Here is a 21,063-nt window from a genome sequence, read left to right on the forward strand (position 1 = left end):
TTGTTCTAAGCTTTCAACATCTGATCAGCAGACCTGTATGTTCCACTGTATATAAACCTCCTTTAGCCAAGACGGAATGCTGGTTTAGAAGGACCTTTTTCACATTATTACTAGACTTAGGAAAAACTGGAGAAAAAAACCTGCAGGACTGAACTGTAAATGCCCCAAAATTTCAGTATAGCATCTCTGACATTCTGCCATGTTTTGCCTTTCACATTTTTCTCCCTTGGTTGTACATAGATCATATACAACAATTTCAAAAACCAGTACTGAAAACTACTGAGAATGTTCTATGACTACATGACAAGTCACAAAAACAAAACTCACTGTTCTTAAAGAAAGAATAGCCTAATGGAGACTTCATTATTAATATATAACACAGAGAGAATTTTTCTCTCTAACAATCAATGGAGGTAAACAATGCAAGAGTCTTAGAGAACAAAAAATGTCAAAGCCCTTTGTGTGGTATGCTCTGAGGCTAGAATTTGCTCCATGTGGAAAAACAGCTTTGATTAATGTTGTGGCTGGAGCCAGACCCAAATGAATGATGAAGCATTTGCAGTAATAGGTTCTCCTGCAGAGTCTGGTGCAACTGTTCTTCTGGAGCTATTGTTCATGAGTAACGAAAATTTTCCTTTACTCATGCTGAGTAGTATTCATGTAGTCAGTGCACTGTAATCAGTTTAACCTAACAAGATTACCTATGGTGTGAAATACTAGCACTGTAAGGCTGGCATCATCAGGCCTCTGAGCCACAACTGCAGGGCTCTAGTGTCTTCCATAGATGTGGCTGCAGTAGCACAGCAACTCATAGCAGCTCAGGAGACCTGAGCCACTTGCCCATTTACTGGGGCAGCTTTGCCTTACACCAGTGGCAAACCAAACATAACCCTCTGTTTGCCCTCCACTCAGTTTATGGCTTCCTCATATCAGCAGATTCCCTACAAAGGGCTTGACCAAGCAGGAGGAAAAGACATAATCTGCCTTCCGTGTTGCAGATCTTCAATTGCTTTGCACTACCTTTTTCAGGCCACTGTGGTACAAAGTAAATGGGCAAACTGAAGTCAACCTATAAGAATTATAAATCTGTTCTGAACTGAACACACCAGTGCTCAGATGCTTCTTCCTCAGCCATGCTCAGCTGACATGATGATACAAGGAAATACCATGGTCAGAAAGACACGTGTCCTCTGTGATTCTCCTACTTGAGGGTTTTTGTCCCACAGTTCAGAAGGCACAAAGAGAAGTCAGAATTTATTTTGAAAATCCACGCTGCAGGAATAACAAGGTCTACTGCTCAGTTGCTTCATCCTTTGTTTCGTCTAAATTATAGAAATAATGTTACCTATTACCCATGGGCCTCTTCAGATCACAGTTTTCCAGACAGCTCCTTACTGATTATCAATAGCTATTCAGAAAGATTGATGCAGTATTTGCTTTCAGTAGTAAACTTAAGTTTTTCATAGTCTGCCATTTACAAATGGTGCAGAGGGGACCGCTATCTAACATAATTAATATCTACTAAGAAAGACCACATCTGATGAACTTGAGCAGAAAATTTGCCAAAACCAAATCTCCAGTTCAAATGTTGCAATATACGAAACGCTGATATGAAGATGCATTAAGGTTTTCTAACTGTGCTATGCATATTCTTTTAACAAGGCTAGCAAAGTTGAGACTGTTTACATAAAAACATAAGGAAAACACTTTACAAGCTCCTAAAAATACATAGTAAAACAATCTAGCTGGCATGTAACCAAGATGACACACCTCATCTTCACCCTTAACATTTGCCAACACAGTTAAATATTAAGGGAGCCACCATAGCATTAATTTTCTCTTCTGTTTTGCCAGTCCTCCAATAAAAAGCCTTAACTCTATGATTTTCAACATATGCATGACAGCAAAGATGGTACAAATCATTACATATAGGGACTGATGGCCACCACAGAAAGATGTTCTTTGCTTTATGATTGCTTACTGTCCAGAGACTTGTAACAGGTCTTTGCCACTGGGAAGGTCCTACTATTCTATCAACAATGAAGTTTACATTTAGTTATCTACAGCAACTCCCCAAAAGGTGAGGAGGAAAACCCGCAAGTGCCCAAAATTATGGGTCAAAACCACCAGCCACAGGATTTTCTTTTTTTTTTTTTTTTTTACTGAGTCATTATTAGCCTTACAAGGGAACATCCTTCTTAGAGCTGGCATAGCCAGCAAGAGCACAGGGTGACCATGAAAGGTAACAACTGTAAAACCGAGTTTGCACAGAAAATCAACCCTTACAGCTGGAAATAAGATGGCCTGAGACCACCCGAGTCTTAAAAACATTCTACTTTTGAGTACATATAAGGGGGGAGGAGGAAATCACGCACTATTTGCGGCCAGATTATCAGTCTCTGTAAACAAAATGAAGGCACTGCAATTTCACTACAACAGAGTCATTTGAGAACACAACCTTATGTTGTTATCTCTGCGATTCCTAACGCGCAGTATTAACCCCTTACAATGATGGGGCCACCTCAGCATACTCCTCAGTTATTTTAAGTCTTGCTTATCCAAACTTACACCCTACTCCTCGCGACATTTAGACCACTGAAATGACAGGCTTTCAGTGACTCCCGATACCGTGTTTTTCCCCCCATTCAACTGTGCAACTTGATGCATCTTAAAGTCTCTACTGATGTCCCAGTGATCCCCGAAAGCCAGGCTGCCACCCCCACACGCCTGCCCCACACGGGTCGGTGCGGTCGCTGAGGAGAGCATTACTCAGCGCTACGCAGGGGCAGCGCCGTGTGAGACCGAAACGCACCCCGAAAAGACCCCCCCAGCCGACGCAAAGGTCACCCGCCCCATCCGCCCGCCCGCCCGCCCTGCTGAGCACCGCCGCGGAACGCAGCGCGGCTGAAACACCCCCGCAAGTTTCCGGGAGCATCCGCGGGTGCTGCCCCCGGGGATGCGGGAGGGGACGAGCGGCCGACGACGCCCATTACCGGCAAGTCGGGCGAAGTTTTGCACCCGCGGCCGTGACTCACCAGCTTGGACCGGGCGCGCTGCAGGAACTCCTCCATGGCGCCGGCGGGCAGGACCCGCAGCGCCCGCAGGACCGCCGCCCCGCCGCGCTCTGCCCCGCAGCCCGCCCCGCCCCGCCCCGCCGCGGGCGGTGACGTCAGGCCGTGCCGCAAGGCCGCGCGGAGCGGTGCGGAGGGGCGCGGAGCGGTGCGGAGGGCGCGGAGCGGCGGACACGTCGGCCCCTGCCCTCCGGACGCCGCTGCCGTCTGGTCTGCCCAGCCCGCCGGACTCCTCGGAGCTCCGGGTTGTTGTGTTCGATGACGTGTGACGCAAACAGCGGGCGCTCCGAGAGCCGTCTCGGGGGTGACAGCAACAGGTTCCAGCCGGTGCCTGGCACGGGTCCTGAGGCCGGGGTTTCTCAGTTTTCCCTTCTACTCATGGCAAAACTCCGCGACGCGCGGCTCGGGGGTCAGAGGCTGTGACCGCTCCGGGCTCCCATCACTGTGGGGCACAAGCTTTGCAGGGAGCCTGGCAGACAGCGCGTAGGCTCCGGAAACCCTGCCCTCTCCTTGAGACCTGGCGTCCCCTCGGACTGTAGTGCCCACGGTCGTGTTTCAGATATATTCGACTGAACAACTCACAGAGGAGTCTCCTAGCGTAGCATCCACTATGTACAGAAATAACGAGAGATGCTGTAGAGCTGGAGTCCCGGCCCAGGACTGTAGAAGTCAACGGGAGGTCATGCTACGAGTAGTGCAGGAAATAAACTGCGGGATTCATGGCTTCCCCAATGCTCGCACTACACCAGGACTCACCAGTCTGTTTCCTTTGCCCACTATAAATAACTAACCTGAATAGCACAGATTTATCATTTCAATCAAGTTGTGCCTCACTGAGGAGTTAGCAATGGCTAATTATTAATAAATTCAGTGCTATAAGATCTAGGATATTTCTCTTGTGTATTATTTTACAGTTTGTTCAAGATATTACTGTAAAAGCTAAAAGCTCTCCCTTATTAATAAACTTTTTCTTATCAGTGCAATTCACTCTCATTTTATTTCTTAATTCTTTCATGATATTTTGCAGATCCTATTACTGCACTGCCTGTTGTGATCAATCTGCTCTGCCTCGTCAGACGTTCCTGTTCCAAAGTGTTCTGGGGAACAGGAAAAAAACCATAATCTGTATCATAACCATTTTAAACTGCAAGGTAAATCTTCATTAAAACATTTGAGTGGACTGAATCACAGTGCAAATGACATGAAGCAAAGCTTTCTAAATGCCAGTGTTACACAGAAAAAAATTCAATCCTGCTAGCTACTGGAACATTTCATCTTCTGAAACAAATTAGTATGTTTCAAAACTCTATCTGAATTTGGGTTTTCCCGTTATTCCATAGAAACATGGGTGTCTTGCAAGATTACAAGTTTTGCACAAGGCATCATCATACTTGTGATTTTAAATGGAAAGTGAAATATTGCGATACAGGCATTGCTCTGTAATTTGAGATGCAGAGTTGAGGTATGCTAAAATGTTTTGCCAGGTAAGAAATCAATGTGATCTTGCAAAAAATAGGGTAAAGTATATATTTCCTTCCAAGGAAGTCTGCAAAACAAGGTTTAAAAAAATCCATCTTGCTACAGCAGCTGACTGGAGTTTAGGAAACTGATGCTTAAAGAGGTCATTTTTGCTGCATACATATTGAAAACACGTGATGTCAGAAGGCAGACTCTGGACAGCAAATGTTAGGAGAATAAAAGCTGAATTTTCTGAACAGGTAGCACAGTTATGTTCTGACACCTCATTCCTATCAGCACACTTACTCCCACATGCTGTAAAGTTTTTTGGTTGGTTACTTCTTTGTACATCCAATTAATAGGTCTCTGTACACGTTTATGGACACAGTCAGCAAATACACACCTACCCTGTAATATCTTTCACTGAGCTTAGAAGAACTCTGTGGATTCTTTTTGATCCACATGCTGGTAACCCAGAGATGGCCTCAGTACAGCTGTATTGAGAACAGAGTGTGCCCGAGCTCTCTGAAAATGTTTGTAAAATATACCTTTTGAAACTGTTTTTTAAACAAGTCATTTGCCTCCATAATTACAGTATGGTTTAGGTACTGTATAATTAATTATTCATATTCCATTGTGCAAAACCATGAACAGAGAACTAGTATTTCTAAATGCTTAATATTTTACAGAAAATCCTTAGCTTGCTTCTCCTCTCTTCTACCCGACTTGCAGCCACTAAATTACTTCCACTTGACTGAAGCTTAAATTAGAGATGAATCAGGACCCAGATTATTTTTTTAAAATTCATCTTTCTGAAGTAGCAAACCAAAACCAACTCACAGTCTTGCAGAAGCTCTTCCTAAGGGGAGTTCTTCCCTTGATGTATGTAACAGAATTCCTTATTAAATCAGTGGGAATCATGTACATGTTCCAAAATGACAATGTACTGTACATCTCTTGTATAAAATTGAGTTATTAATAAGTAGATTTGCTGAGCAATGCTGATTTTTTTCTTGCCCATACATACATTTGCAATACCTCTTGTCATGTTGAAACCTGTGGACTATGAGTTTGTGTATTTTTGTGGTTTTGAAAAAGTAGGTACAAATAATGTTGTATTTCTGAGAGAGAGTATGGTTTGGAAGGACAGGTATCCCTATTTATTTCAGCCATTACTAAAGCATGCTGAAATACATAATGCCTTTACTGTATAATTTTTATGTCTTCTAAAAAATATATAGCTCTAGTGATTTTGAAACAGGAATGCCTTACACTACAGGATCTTCTAAAACTCTACTCTCATCTTCACTGTGACCATCCAGGGGAAAAGAATTTTCATCATATGCAAAGTATCCTAGTAAAACCTGTGTCCTTTTACATACTGTGCAATACTGAACAATGCAGGGACTTCTGCCATCTTTCATAGTTACTGTAGTTCATACAATTTTTTTTTTTCTCCAGTCATACACTTGAAACTGGTTTTATTACCAAGGATTAACTGTGTCTAAGGAAAATACCACTCTGAACTCTGTAGTTCATCTTTGCAATTTAGCAAGGATTTTGAAGAGCTGTCATGACGCAGCTTCCAGTGGTTTAGCATTTCTGTCATAAGTAGTGTTTATGATAAACACTGCAATACCATATTAACAATTGTTTTCATGACAAACAAGGCTTCTCTTTTCAAGAGTTGCTGTACTACCACAGTACAAATAAGTAGTTTCTGCCTTGTGGAACTAAAATGTTACATAATCATTTCAATACAAGATGAAAAACATGCACCCAGTACACAGCTTTTACGTATTGTAAAAGGTATTATTAAATAATTTCAAAGGAAGAAAATGATTCCACAGATTACTGAAGGAATAATTCTCCAGGCGACCACCCAAAGAAACAAGAAAGACCAAAACTGCATGTAGTAACAGCAGATTGACAGGCATTGATGCTGGCACTTGAGGCTTTTTACTTCTGGCATCTCCATAAAATTTTCACATGGAAAGCTACTACTTTTTTCTTACAGGTTTTACCAACAAGACATGTACTTAGAGTCACTGGTTATGCAGTCTTCTGTGTCAAGCATCTTCACTTCCTGTGGTGAGCAGTGCTTTTCTGTGTTACTTACACTTCACAGTTTTACATGTTTCAGTTACACTGGCCAACCTATAAGGATCACAGAGTCAGAGAATCATTCTTGTTGCAAAAGACCTGTGAGATCATCAAGTCCAGCCATTAACCTGACTCTGCCACTTCCCTAGTCCTGCTGGCCACACTATTCCTGATACAGGCCAGGATGCTGTTGGCCTTCTGGGCCACCTGGGCACACTGCTGGCTCATGTTCATCTGGCTGTCAACCAGTACTCCCAGGTCCTTTTCATCTGGACAGCTCTCCAACCACTCTTCCCCAAGCCTGTACAGTTGCCTGGGGTTGTTGTGACCCAAGTGCAGGACCAGGTACTTGGCCGTGTTAAATCTCATACAATTGGCCTTGGCCTATCAATCCAGCATGTTCAGGTGCCTCTGCCGAGCCTTTCTACCCTTAAGCAGATTAACACTCCCAAACAACTTGGTGTAATTTGCAAACTTACTGAGGATGCACTCAATCCCCTCATCCACATCATTGATAAAGATATTAAAGAGAACTGGCACCAACACTGAGCCCTGGGGAACACCACTTGTGACTGACCACCAGCTGGACTTAACTCCATTCACCACAACTCTTTGGGCCCAGCCAGCCGGTTTCTTAGCCAGCAAAAATTGCACTGGTCTAAGCCATATATAGGCAGTTTCTCAAAGAGAATGCTGTGGGAAGGAGTGTCAAAGGCTTTACTAAGGTCCAAGTAAACAACACCCACAGCCTTTCCCTCACCCACTAAGCAGGTCAATTTATCATAGAAGGAGATCAGGTTAGTCAAGCAGGACCTGCCTTTCATAAACTCATGCTAACTGGGCCTGATCACCTGGTTGTCCTGCATGTGCTGCATAATGGCACTCCAGGTGATCTGCTCCATAACCTTTCCTGGCACCAGAGTTAGACTGAGAGGCCTGTAGTTCCCTGGATCCTCCTTTCAGCCCATCTTGTAGGTGGGGGTCATATTTGCAAATCTCCAGCCTATTGGGATCTCCCTGGCTAGCCATGACTGCTGGTAAATGATGGGAAGAAGCTTGGTAACACTTCTGCCAGCTCACTCAGTATCCTTGGGTGGATCCCATCCAGCCATATAGACTTATGTATTCTAAATGGTTCATCATCATCATTGTCATTCTCAACATCTCCTGGGTGATGGGGACTTCAATCTGCTTCCCATCCCTGTCTGCCAGCTCAGGAGTCTGAGTACCCAGTGAATAACTGGTCCTGCTACTAAAGACTGAGGCAAAGAAGGCATTGAGTACCTCAGTTTTTTCCTCATCCTTGATCACTATGTTTCCCCTGCATCTAATAAAGGACAGAGATTCTCTTTAGTCCTCCTTTTGTTGCTAATATATTTGTGGAAACATTTCTTGCCTTTGATGCACCTATAGAAACCTTTTCAAATATCAGATGTCTGTTGTCCTCCAAATGTGAATACAGTCCACCAACAATGCATAAAACCTCTGCACTGTGAATGCCTCCTGTCTTTGGAGAAGATGGGCATGAAAAGGAGCCAGTGAACTCAATGTTCCTGTTGGACTGCTGGTCTGCCCAACTAATAAGAAATTATGTTCTCCAGGGAATCACTGTTGTTTATTTGATTACCTCATTCCCAACCATAAATTTAAAGTAGAAAGCTTTATATCAGACCCCATTATTCTTATGAAATGTCAGGTATGGTAAAAATGAAATTGCTGTCACTATTCTTGAGGGGCAGAGAAAGAGAAAGGAGAAGCTGGGTAGGAGATGACTCCTGAAGATCCAATACCAGTATCTGTTGAGGTTACCAAAGACTGAACGCATTAGTCTTATTTTAGCTGTGAATAGCACATACTTCTTGTGTTACAATAATTGTCTGTTCCATTCCTCCATGCAAAACTGAGTAAGATATCAAAGCGTGTGTTTTCAAGCCAAGGCTAGCTACTAATTCAAAGCCAGAAAGCACTACTGAATCAATACCAAAAGTACTTGGAGGTATCCCAAACAATGACTGATTGAATAGCTTTCTTTGTTGAAAAGTACAGACGAATAAGCACAGACAATAGAGCTGTGAGTTTAGCCCCTCTAAAACTTCAGCTTATACCAAAGAAAAAATTTAGTGAGAAGCTAGAATCCAAATTCATCTCCCTTTAGCACCAAGCCCATGGAAACTGAGTTTCCAGGTATCACAGGCCCTCCTCCACACCTGGTTGTTAGAGACATTTCAATAAACCCAAGTACTAAAACAGGTTATTACAGAAGTCAACCTGCTGTGCTGCTGCCTTTCTTATCGCACCTGTACTGTCAACGTAGGTAAATTGCATCTCCCACATAAATACATCCTAAACTGTTCAAATGATCAGTTTATTAAGAGACAGAGTTTATTACTTAATTTGCACAGACTGAATACAGGCTATTTGTATTAAACTAGGCCCAGATCAAAGAGGTAATTCTGATAGATGTGCTCAGCTTTGCAGGTTAAAGCTGTTACCAAACCTCCTCTCTGCTGACCCCTCACCTGGAAATTAATTAAAATAAATTTATTTCTATTACACTGCCATACACTAGTCTATTTAAACTAGGGAGAAACTTGTTCCAAGGGAGCATAATCACTGTCAAAATGGGGGAAAAGAGTTTAAGCCATTTAACTTAAATCATTAACACTGCTTCCCATGCACATGGGTCAAAGTCCTTGAAAACACATCTCCTTCCTCAGCAGCATCCAATCTTATGCCTTTGACAATAAGATTTTATGCTGCAAGGAGCACAAGGTATTTCCAAGTTAATTCTAAGAAAATTAGAGTAAACAGTACATAAAACATCTGCTGTTTTACAGATTAACATTAATCAATTACATACAGTAAGTTGACTATTGACTTTTGAGTTGTTTAGTAAAAGCACACAAGGAAACATTGTTACAAATGTTATTTTGAGTACAGATTAAAAAAAAATATGTTCACCAAATTTCGAATTAGAGATTATAGTGTTAACAGAATATTTGCCCTGTGACAATAAACCTAATTGGGGAACATATTACACTGAATATTATATTTATTACTTTTTGAACCTTTGGAGTAGTAGAAGTTCTTCTGATTTTGCAAGCTGACCAGAACATGCAACTGTTTGTCACAGATCAGCTAGAAGTAATTCTTAAGTTAGAAACCACTCAATTAGTAAATTCTAATATAATTTTTACCCAAGTTTTCACCTTCCACAGACAACTATCACAGCTAATTACAATTACTTCTGTAAAAAGAATACTATAAAGCCAGTACAATTCTTATTCTGAACTTTGAAATTCATACATACTCAACAAATTTGTAGGACCTCTACCTTGAGGACAATACTGAATGTTGTGTAGATATGTTGAGGCTAAAATGAAACCTTGTGAAATGGTGTGAGGACGATGAGAGATTTCGTTATCTGGAAGTAGAGAAGCATTTACTACAAATGTCTGAAATACCAGTTAAAATGTTCTATATTATAAATAAAGTACAGTAAAGAGCATTCCATAGATGAAATTTGTTTTAAATGGAGAAGGGTATTTATAGAGGGTAAAAAATTGCCTCTGACTTTTTTTTTTTTTCCTAATGAAGCATATAAATACAACCGTGAAATTACAAAAGTCATGCTGATCTGAAGATGTGAGAGGAAATCATGCTCAGGTAATCTTGTTTTGGGAAAAAAAACAACCAACAAACAAACAAAACAAAACCCACCACACACACACAAAAAAACAATCAATGAACCAAAAAATTATGCCAGAAACAGAAATATGTAGCTTACAATATACAATCCTTTTAAGTCCAAATAAGGCTTGCTGACTCTGTATACCTCAAAAATTGTCTGACACCAGTGCACCATATTGCACAGGGAAGTATTTTGCAACACTTACCCCAGTTTTGCTGTGTTATGGTTACCCCGTGTACTGCTTCAGAATAAATACCAAAGCAAGTAACTCTATTTAGGCAACTCTTTTACAAGGGACAAAGTGTATCCCAAATAGAGCTAGGAAGGTGAAACTGAATACATCTTATCAGCCATAAGACTAATGAATTAAGTGTTCAATCTAATGTTTCCAAAAGCAGCTAACATCTCAGTGAAGCAAATGCTCCTGACAGATTAACTGAAGGATGGCCTGTTTTAGTAAACAGGCTATAACATTTTACAGTGGTCACTAAGATAGCACATTTGAAGGTAGAATTATTGATAGTCATAGTAGAAGGTAAAAATCTATGATTTATTCCTCTCTTCAGAGCCTTCTAACTCAGCAGGAAACTGTTTTTCCTAAGACTGTGACTATTTACTTTTCTGTTAACTCCTTCCTAAGCCTGCAGCACATTTCCATTTTTACATATAGAGTCAAATAACAACTCAACTGTTCCTATGTGACTGAAGTGGGTAAAAAAAAAATAATAAAATTCTTCCATTTTGGAAGAGTTTCAGGGAATAACTAGTATGTGGCATGCAAAGTAAGATACGCACACTAAATTAAATTTAGCCCTTAAATTGCTTCTAAAATTCAACATGTCAATGCAAGTTTTGCAAAAAATCCCACAGAGCTTCAAAAGCACCTGATAAAGTGGTTAAACAGAAGACATTGGCAACAGCTCACTGCGCTGTGTTTTACTCACCATAAATGGAACAACATGGAATAGCAAATATACTGCCTTCCTATAAGGTGACTAAAGGTGTTTCATATGACAGAGCTGCAGGTCCAGCTTTATTGTAGCCCTGTAGTCACTGATGAACTGATAAGCTAACAAAAAATAACAGAAATCTGGAGACAGTAATGTTTCTTCATGAGAGCCTGTGGTTCTTTCTATATCATGAGATACCAGAGACAACAATGTGGTGTGTCAAAGGTGCAAGACAGCTTCCATAAATTCTGCAGATTATGCAATGTTGATACCTCTTTTGAAATAAAGCACAGCCAGTATCACATAACACCACCAGTATGTTGTACATCCCTGCTCCTGCAAGGCAATTCAAGTGTGATTCCAGTGCTCCCCAGCTGGATGATTGTGTTGAAGAAAAAAGGCCAGAAGGCACATGCCTTCATAAAATCATCTGTAAGACTTCAATGTAGAATGCTGTATATTTAATTACATTAATGCATTTTAATGAGCAAAACATCTTTTTCTATTCAAGGGAAGGAATACCACAGAAGGTAACAGCTACATGAGCAACACAGAGGAGCAGACCAACAAAGTGTCTTCTAAGAACAGGTATATTTTGTTCTGAGAACTTTCTGGAGCCTACACTGGAAGCCTGGAAACTTTTGATAGTGGACATAATGCTTGTATGACCCTCTCAATGGATAATCTGACATTTAATAGAAAGACACTGATCTCCCCAAGTTAAATATGTGGGAAATTCTTTCAAATATGTTTGAAACTGATCAATGCTTTCAAAAGTTATTGCTAGAAAACAGGAATAGACGCACAAGTAACCATTTCCAAAGAAAGACTGCCTAAAATAGATACTGTTCTTCCAAAAGCATTGTTAAGACCTGCATGTGCTTTAACTAGTAGCACATAACAGGGAAAACATGTCCACCATCAATATGCCTTTAAATGCCCAGCCCCAAGGGACACAAACCTCTGTGTAGACTGAGCTAACTAAATGCAGCACTTAACACAAGTTCCCCACAAAGCTGTGTCTACTTGCACTACCTCAAACCTGTAGTATCAGTGCTGACTAACATGCCTTTTTGAAAGTATGAAACCCCTTCTGGTAGTCATTGTGGGTGGCTTATGAACCTGAGAGAGCTGGAGCACAAAGGTAGCTTAGACTGTATATAATGAGTAAATATGGTTATATGGAAACCAGCTGTATCCATGTGGCTCCCTATTATTTCTGCATTCAAATCAAAGGAAACAAAAGATATGGAGTCTTTCCTGTTATTTCTGGTTTATATTTTAGAGGATTATTATGAACCAATGAGATTAATTCCAAGAGTTTGCATTTATTTTCTGTTTCAATACTAGCATGCCCTGTGTTCAAGACTTAGGCTTTTCAGCTAAGAATTCATACTGTAAAGATAACAGGCTTGGCCATTAATGATCATTAGTGTCACCACGTACACAAGATTAATGTTGGTGTTATTTGTTAAAACTATCAAAATGTGTTATTATGTTCCTAATTACAGTATTTATTCAATCTCCCCTACTTACCCACAGTGCAAATACAGTCCAGGCAGCTGTTGTAGAAGCTTCCCTGAGCAGCTCTGGAAATGACTAAGGATACTCCTATTCTCATTGGGAAAGAACAGAATAAATGTGAATCTTTGCACTGTGAGGCAAACACTCTGGTTTTGGATGCATAAAGTTGTATTACAGATAAGAGCTGCAGAAGCAGAGAAGTTACTAAGAACTATGGTAGAGCAACAAACGGTCTGTTCAAGCTTCTACCTTCTAACTAGCATAGCATTATGAAAATAAAAATTTAAAACCAACCAACCAAAACTATCACTTGTAATGTTAATCACCCACAAGAAAAAGAAATATTTTAAAATACTATATTTTATTTATTCAGGGCTGCTTCCTTTTAGGAGATAAACAACACCCATATGAGAATCTACAGAGATTCATTGTCCCAAAGTCCTGCCCTCTGGAGCTGAAATGGAAGGCTTATTTCTCTATTATGCAGCACAGAAGCAGAAATACATAAACACAGACTATAAAACTGGCAATACCATAAAGCCTACCACACAAAATTCCAATAAACAAATATGAGTGTTCAATAACTTATTTTAAGAATACCCATTTAGAATATTAAAAAACAACAACCCCCCCAAAAAAAAAGTCAGTGTACATCAACTGTGTGCTTCTTGCTGAAGGATGAGTAATGTGTTTATTAAGTCAGTATAATAATTTTCAAACACTGTTAGGCAGAGGCCACTAAGACAGATAAGAACGTAATGTTATGCCCTCCTAAGATGAAGCCCACCTTTCCAAAACCAAGAATTACATTTTTCAGTAAGTACACTATAATGTGGATTATCAGTATCATCTGCATTTATTTTTTTTTAATAGGAAACAAAATTTGAACGTGTGCTTTTTACAAAGCAGTCCTGAAGCACAAGAGATTATTGAAAGTGATCAGTATTGTCTTGATAAATCTAAAGTATTGTTTGTTTGAAAAGACTAATGTTTTAAATATCAAAAAAAACACTTAAAAATATAATATGTTGTGTAGGCCACTTGCCTGAGGGAAACTAGTATCTGTGAATGGAGTTGCAGTTGGTGGTAATTCCTCCATGGACAGAAAAAAAATTGTTAGCGACATTGGTGTGTGCCTCAATATGTACGCTCCTGCTGCCAACCTTTCTTCAGGATTCAGTCTGTTCCTAAGTGACTGCTGCATAATCCCTCTCTTTGGGTGTTTACTCACTTCAGAAGAGAGAGACACTTCAGGATGCTCCTATGACACCCCATCTCCCATTCTACATCATGAAACTCAGATACAGTGAAATACGTTCTTTAGTTATCTGAGTATTGTTTCAGAAATACAGGAGGAAGGAGTAAAATTTACTCAGCAAGTCAGAATAAATCAATGGTGGGGTAAAACTGCCCTTCTTTTTTGAAGGAAACCTTTTTAATGGAAGTAGGAAAAAAGAGGTTACATAGTTAAGGAGATCAGGAAGGAATGAAACACTACTTTGCATCTTATATATCCTCAATCCCAGTAAATATAGCAAAGCTAGAGAGAAAGATCAGATTAGGAGTTGTGCCCTTCTCATCTGCTAACTTTACACAGACAGTGACTTCATAGTCATGAGATAATTGCAATCATAACGTTAACATGCAGGACAGTTAAATATATACCACAACAGGCTTTTCTGAGTGCTGAGTTCAGTCTATTTAATTACTCAGTGAGCAGTTCCATCCACTTTAGCAGGAACTTATTTTATGAGAAAGATTTACAGTCTGGAGAAAACTGTAAAATTCAAGTAAATCACATTTAAAAAAAATAAAAAATAAAAATAATACTTAGAGTAATGAACACTGAGCCTGAAAAGAATCTTGTTGGCAATTGCACGGTTGTTGAATAAACCACTGAGAGTGAAATGTATGGGAGGAATAGATTAATCAGTGAATGAGGGTGTCAGAACTAACTCATCTTTGAAATAAGAAGCATAAGAAAAAGCACATGCTTTTTATCATGACTCCCTGAATATGGTAGTCAATTCACTTCTGCTTAGGTATCTCTTCTGCTCTAAAAAGAGCAAATTATGTTTATATTATATTTCTTTTCTCCCCTGAAGAGGGCAGAACTTTGTCGAGTCACCTGACATTTATTTAACTCACTATGCCCAAATGGCAGTGCTTTGTCAGTGATGATTTGATTTTTTAAATAAAAAATGAAAGACTTCATCTACTAAAGTTAACAAGAAGGTTCTCCACCACAGTCAGTGGAGTCAAAAATTCCTACTTCATACTTATCTTCATTTCCTCTTCAGCCTCAAAAATTATATAATCCACAAATATTGCATTTTCATGGAGCAACAAGGAAAAGAATAAAGGAGTGAAAAAATATCCATTTTCAGCTTCATGACAGGAATGATTCTTTTGTTGGTAGTTAAACTAAAACTTAGAACCAAGTATTACTTTCATCTTTCTCATACTGTCCCCAAATTTACAGTATTTCATACTGATTTTCTTGCTGGCAATATTCTATCCTGTCATGTTTATGGGCTTATATTTGGATGACACCACTTACATAGTACTAAAAACTGCCTCCTTTGTTTTTCTTGTGATTATGGCTCTTGGTAAGCCATTCCTGTGTTACCCTTTGGAATCCTTTATTTTGGCAGTACATAGCTAGTCTAGTTGTGCATTCATACAACTGCTTGACTTCTTAAAGTGTTTCTGTCTACCCAGAACACATGAAATCACTGAGGAGCAGAGATATTTGAACTGTGTTATTACAGGCAGAAAAATGTGATTTTGTTTTATGGTCCATAGCTTCTGTAAGCAGAATAACATATAATTCTTGGAATATGGTGTTCAGGCAGTTGAACACCTATAGACTCACCTTCATGCTTCCTGATCACTTACAGTCTAGAAACTTCTTACAGGAAAGCAACTGCTTGTAATCTGAATAACAGCCAACTGTAAGTCAATTTAATAATTTCCTGGAGAGCAGAATTTATCTGAAGCTGTTAAAATGTGCAAGAAACTCATTATTTCTTTTTCTCAAGAAAAATTACCAAATTAGCATTATTTGCTTCAAACAGGACACAGTATAGAATGGATAATTGATTTTTAAAGCAAATTCTCAAGACTCCCAGAAATTATTTGCATGCTGAGCAACTGACCTATCTGCTTTTCCGGCTAGTCTGTACTTCTACTTCTCCTCTAGCTCTCCTTCAGATGGATAAGTCCAAGGTAGAGATGAAGGATAGTATGTTAAGTCTGTATAGAATTATTGTCTACCTTAGAGAGTAAATTGAGCATAAACTGCCTAGGGCTTTTAAGTGCCTTCAGAACTCCAAATTCAGAACTCTTATTCCATATCATTATTCATTTTTTTAATACTCAACAAAAATATTTTACTTTAGAACTGGTGTTATTTCTGTAAATTGTAGCTATTCAGAAATGTTTCTGATTTAACTACCAATAATCAGTGTTTACATATTGTAAATTGCTTCTCTTGCTAGTAGTATAGATAAGAGTAATACAAAAAAAAAAAAAAAAAAAAAAAAAAAAAAAAAAGACAATATGGCCAACAGATGTTGTTGCCCTTTTCCCCTTTTTTGCACTAAGCTCTGAGTAAAGTTTATCTCCCTTCTTTCCATTGCCTTTAGTACATGTGGACCAGTATTATCTCAAGCCCTCTGCACAGCCCAGATCTCACAAGCAGACAAACACAGTAACATTCATATGAGTAAGTAGACTGACTGCGCATGTTAAGTAGATTACATTCATGGCAGGTGTTTAAACCACAGTCTCAGTTTCCAATATTCTGTTTAATAAAGTTACCCATAATCTTTTATTAAAAAGATACATCCAGTCTGTGGAAGTATGTCAGAACACCCGGGTAATGTATTCTTCTCTTTCTTTTGATAAAATAAAGTAGTAACAGTAGTTACAGTGATAAATGTAACTTCCACTATATAGAAATAAAATTGTACTTGTCTAAGTTTGGTAAGTCATTTGAATGAGATCCTTCCTCCTTTAAAAAACAAGAAGAGCAACAATGTTGCTATTTTGGATTGATTCATACTCTTTTCACATTTTTGCTTCAAGATTTCTAAAAGCTATAGAAATAGCAATGCCATACGTGATGCAAGATGGTGTAAAATAGGTGAGAAGCATATGTTTCAGATGTCTGTCAACTGATAGCAGTGAAATAATTTTTTCAGTGGATGAATTAGGAATAGTAGACTGAAGGAATCCTTTTCTCCTCAGCTGAAGGACATGCTGCTTCTCTATAGCTTCCCACTCTAGTGGCACATGACATTTGATATATACAGACTGTTTCATGGGATTCTACTGTGGCCACCAGTGAATTAATTAACAAAAGTTAAATTCTGCTCCAAGGCTTAAAAGAACTGAGATGGTGATGGAGGGATTAAAAAAAAAGTTTTTCATATTAATTTTGACTTTCAGAATGAATTAGCTTTGACTCTTCTGCTGAAAGTTTCATCTAGCAACCTCTGACAGAATATCAGTTCCTCAGTTTGACTGTCAGCAACTATTACAAAATTAAAACGTAAGGTATTTAAGCAAATTTAACTGAAGGAATATCAGAAAACCACAGTCAGCTTACGTATAATTATAGACAGATAGAAAACTACAAAAATATTTACATGGTTACTTAATGCCTTTCTTTGCATTCCAGTTCAGTGTCTCAGTAATCACACTAGTAATATGTTGGAGATTTATGTATGATTTACAATTGGACAGTAACAGGAACTACGCCACTGAGTTCTGCTAGAATGTCTTCTAGCTGTAAACATCAATGTAATAAGAAAATATCAGCCCTGATTATTTAAACTGCAGTGACTCTTCTTTCTTCCCATGTATTTAGTTCCATCCCCATTTCAATAGCAGAAATGAAGAAGAGGTCACCAATTAAAAGCTCTTTCTTGCTCATAAGCACCACACAAAAAGAAGAGGGAACAATACGGCCTGTCTAGGTCCTACAAACTTCACACAATTTTTACAGAGCAGCCTGTGTGTTTTAACCCAATTACAAGGTGAAAACATGAAAAATTTCTCCTCTGCATCTGTTGAGATGCCATCAGAAGTATCATAGATTTCCAGTGTATATGTAAGTGCTGCTCATGCGTAATGAATAGTAAATTGAGATGTGCAGCCAATGACTACTTTTAGCAGAAAAGGACTGCACCAAGCTCCACACTTCAGTCTACAGCTTTAATATAGCAGGCTAAAGGCAGTTTTTGAAGGTCTTGGAAAATAACAATGGAGTTCAGTAAGGTACTAAGTGCCACAAAAAGCAATTCTCTAACAGCAAGAAAGGACAGCTTGTTCTCAGGGCTATTTCATGCAGGGTATTCATGAAGAAAAACTCTCTAACACCACTCTGCTATGCTGATTAATGTTCTTAATATCCCATTGCCTTCAGAAAGTTAAGTCTAAAACATTTTGGGGTTTGGGTGTTGGGGTTTTTTTTGAGAGGGAAAGATTATTTGAGAGGGTGTTGGGAAAGGAGGAGAGTATATGTGTCTACTTGGGACAAAGTGAGAAGAGTTCAAACTTAAGACTAGATGAAGCCTACTCCAGTAGACTTTGGCTCTAGAAAATATATGGTCTCATGCTCCCACTAAGCTAAAAAACAGATATCTTAACAGTTATTCTCAAACATCATTCAGTGATGCAATAGATTTTTCCCACCATGGCAGAAGACAATCAATACAAGGAATGTGAAATTTATTCCTACTGCTTCAATTTAACAATTAAAAAAAACCCAAACAAACAAACAAGCAAAACAACAAAAGCGCACACACACAAAAAAACCCCCACAAACAAACAAAAACAACAATAAACCAACCTTAACCCCAGGAATTCCTGGTTTTACCATTATGTTCTATGAGCTGTAGGTGTGTGAGGGAAAGAGAACCGTTCTTACACATTAAGACCTTTGTGTTAGCCTTATCCTGCCACAGTACTTCAGATATGTAACCACAAGTTCCTGGAATGATGCTGCTTGCACAGACTGTCATGCAACTCAACCTGGTGGGATTTGCCAAGAAATAAGACTGTTTCAGATTTTGTTCCACCTCATAAACTTTATGTTGTGCTTATTGAACACTGCGGCAAGACATGTTCCCTGTGTCAAATAAAAGAAATTCCTACTTAGATATGTGCTCCCATTTATGTTCATAGATTTCCAGACACTGAACCCCCTAGTATGTGGCCAGGTGGAGAAGAGTCTGTATTTTGAAAATAGCCTTAGAATAAAAAACTACTATATAAATTTGCCTGACATTGTCATCAACAGGAATCTGAAATAGCATATTGAAGAAATACTTCTGTTTGAAAATACGCTCCTGCCTATGAAAAGCTACAGCTACACAATTTGCCCTTCTGCTTTTCTGTGACATTCGTCTCCTTCATGTTAGGGCACCAATTCCCTTGTAATGAACCTTTAAAGATTTAAAGGTTATATCCTTCAACCATTTACGAAAATGGAGATGTTTCTGAAATTCCCAGGCTCTCCCTTTCTTCAAAGTATTATTTGGATTTAATAATGTGCCTTCTGGGAGCTGCAGTTTTGCTTTATAATGCTGTCTTTTCCTTTCATCACAACTCACTTTCTCTCTGCTGAACTCTTTGCAATACTCTTACATTTGCACAGAAACAAACGGATATATTTCTTTGTTAATTGGCTTATTAAAAATTAATGGTGCACTTTGATGCTTAATATTTAAACACAATATTTAATGTTTGCTAGTGCCATTCTTCCCTGGAAAAAAAAGAAATAAAAAATTTAAAAATGCAATGCTTTTCAGGGCAATGACAAAGATTATTTTGTAGGTTAACGTTTGTGATAGGTAGCATCATTACTTCAGCATTAGTACACCTTTTTTAAAAGGTTAAGATCAAACTCCCTTTTCAGTGCCAAGACAGCCAGCTCTCATATACTGCAGTAGTGCAATGTTTTTGTTTTTTATTTCTTTTCTGTTTCTGCTCAGGACTGCTGATGTCATATAAAGAGCATTACCAGTCAACTATATCCACCATTAACATTAGACTTGAGAGTATTTTATCCAGATAACTTTCCATTTTCTAGTTAATCTGTTAAATATTTTCTACCCAAATGTCTGAGTCTACAAAGTGCTAAGTTCATTGGTAAAGCAACCAGATGCACAGTGAAGAGTTCAGTATTTCATCTTTAAGGAAAAAACCAGGATGTTGCACATGAAACTGAAGGCAGACCAGTGTTTCAAGCAGAACATACAGAACTTGGGACACTCAAATTAAATTATCTTCTCATGCCAGACATCTTGTCTGTTTTTGAGCAAGTTGACTGCAGTCCACTAATTTGCATGGATCAATCTTAAACCTAAATTCTCCCATCTGTGCACAAATACCAAAATTGAAGTACTAAAACATTCTGTCAAATTATTGCTCAATTTCTAGTGACCTATGAGCGTCCTTTCACTGGGAAAACTGGATACAAAACTGTTTTCATTCAAGTACAGAGGTGCTAGTGCTGGGCAACAAAGCATCAGAACTTGCCAAGACCTATAAATATTGCATTCCTTCATCTAGTTCACTTGTAGCTCACCAAATCCAGTAGCTGATGTAAACACCTTTACATGTTTTACCTACTTTATTATCTGGAATAGAAGTCTTAGGATGGAGCCTACTGATCCATATTCCAGAGGATAAGCAAGATGACCCAACTCATAGCTCTTTGCTTTACAAAGAGATCCTGCATTCTCCTGTCTCACCAATACTTCTTTCTCTGCATTCCCATCACATTCATTTGCACCAGAAGTGCTTATTGGGCTCTTCATTAAACCAATTCTAATCATAAACCCTCTTCTGCATTAAAGCAAAACAAAACAAAACAAAAGGTGTTTTGGGGATTTTTTCAGGATAGTTCTCCATTGGCTTAAGTTCTGCCCAGCACAGAATTCAGTAACTTCAAAGCCAGCATAGGGAAGTGGAAAGAAGCATGTGAGCTACTACCTAAGGGGAGGCAGTAAACATTAGACAGACCTTACCGCAAGTGACCAGAAAGCCCTTTTTCATGTAAAAAATCCATGGCCCTTCTCCACAAATGTCAGTTTTCAGCTGGGAATAATTTTTGTTTCCTTTACTCTATTGTAATACTAACATAGCCTTTCTCTGATATTCGCTTTGCAAACCCATTCGTATTGAAGGAAAACATACAGCAAATATTCAGCTAAGCAAGAGACAATTCCAGTCTCAAAACTATATTCAAAATTCT

General features: G+C 38.9%; 1 protein-coding gene across 1 annotated transcript in view; it reads right to left on the minus strand.

Moving 5' to 3' along the window:
• Positions 1-3,071, minus strand: part of LOC127396008 (protein prune homolog 2-like) — a 127,249-nt gene extending 124,178 nt beyond the window's left edge. The window contains exon 1 of the mRNA XM_051643559.1: positions 3,036-3,071. Coding sequence (XP_051499519.1) covers positions 3,036-3,071 — 36 coding nt within the window. The remainder of the gene's footprint in view (positions 1-3,035) is intronic.
• Between the last annotated feature and the right edge of the window lie 17,992 nt (positions 3,072-21,063).

This window comes from Apus apus, chromosome Z (assembly GCF_020740795.1).
Source record: "Apus apus isolate bApuApu2 chromosome Z, bApuApu2.pri.cur, whole genome shotgun sequence".
Classification (NCBI taxonomy): Eukaryota; Metazoa; Chordata; class Aves; order Apodiformes; family Apodidae; genus Apus; species Apus apus.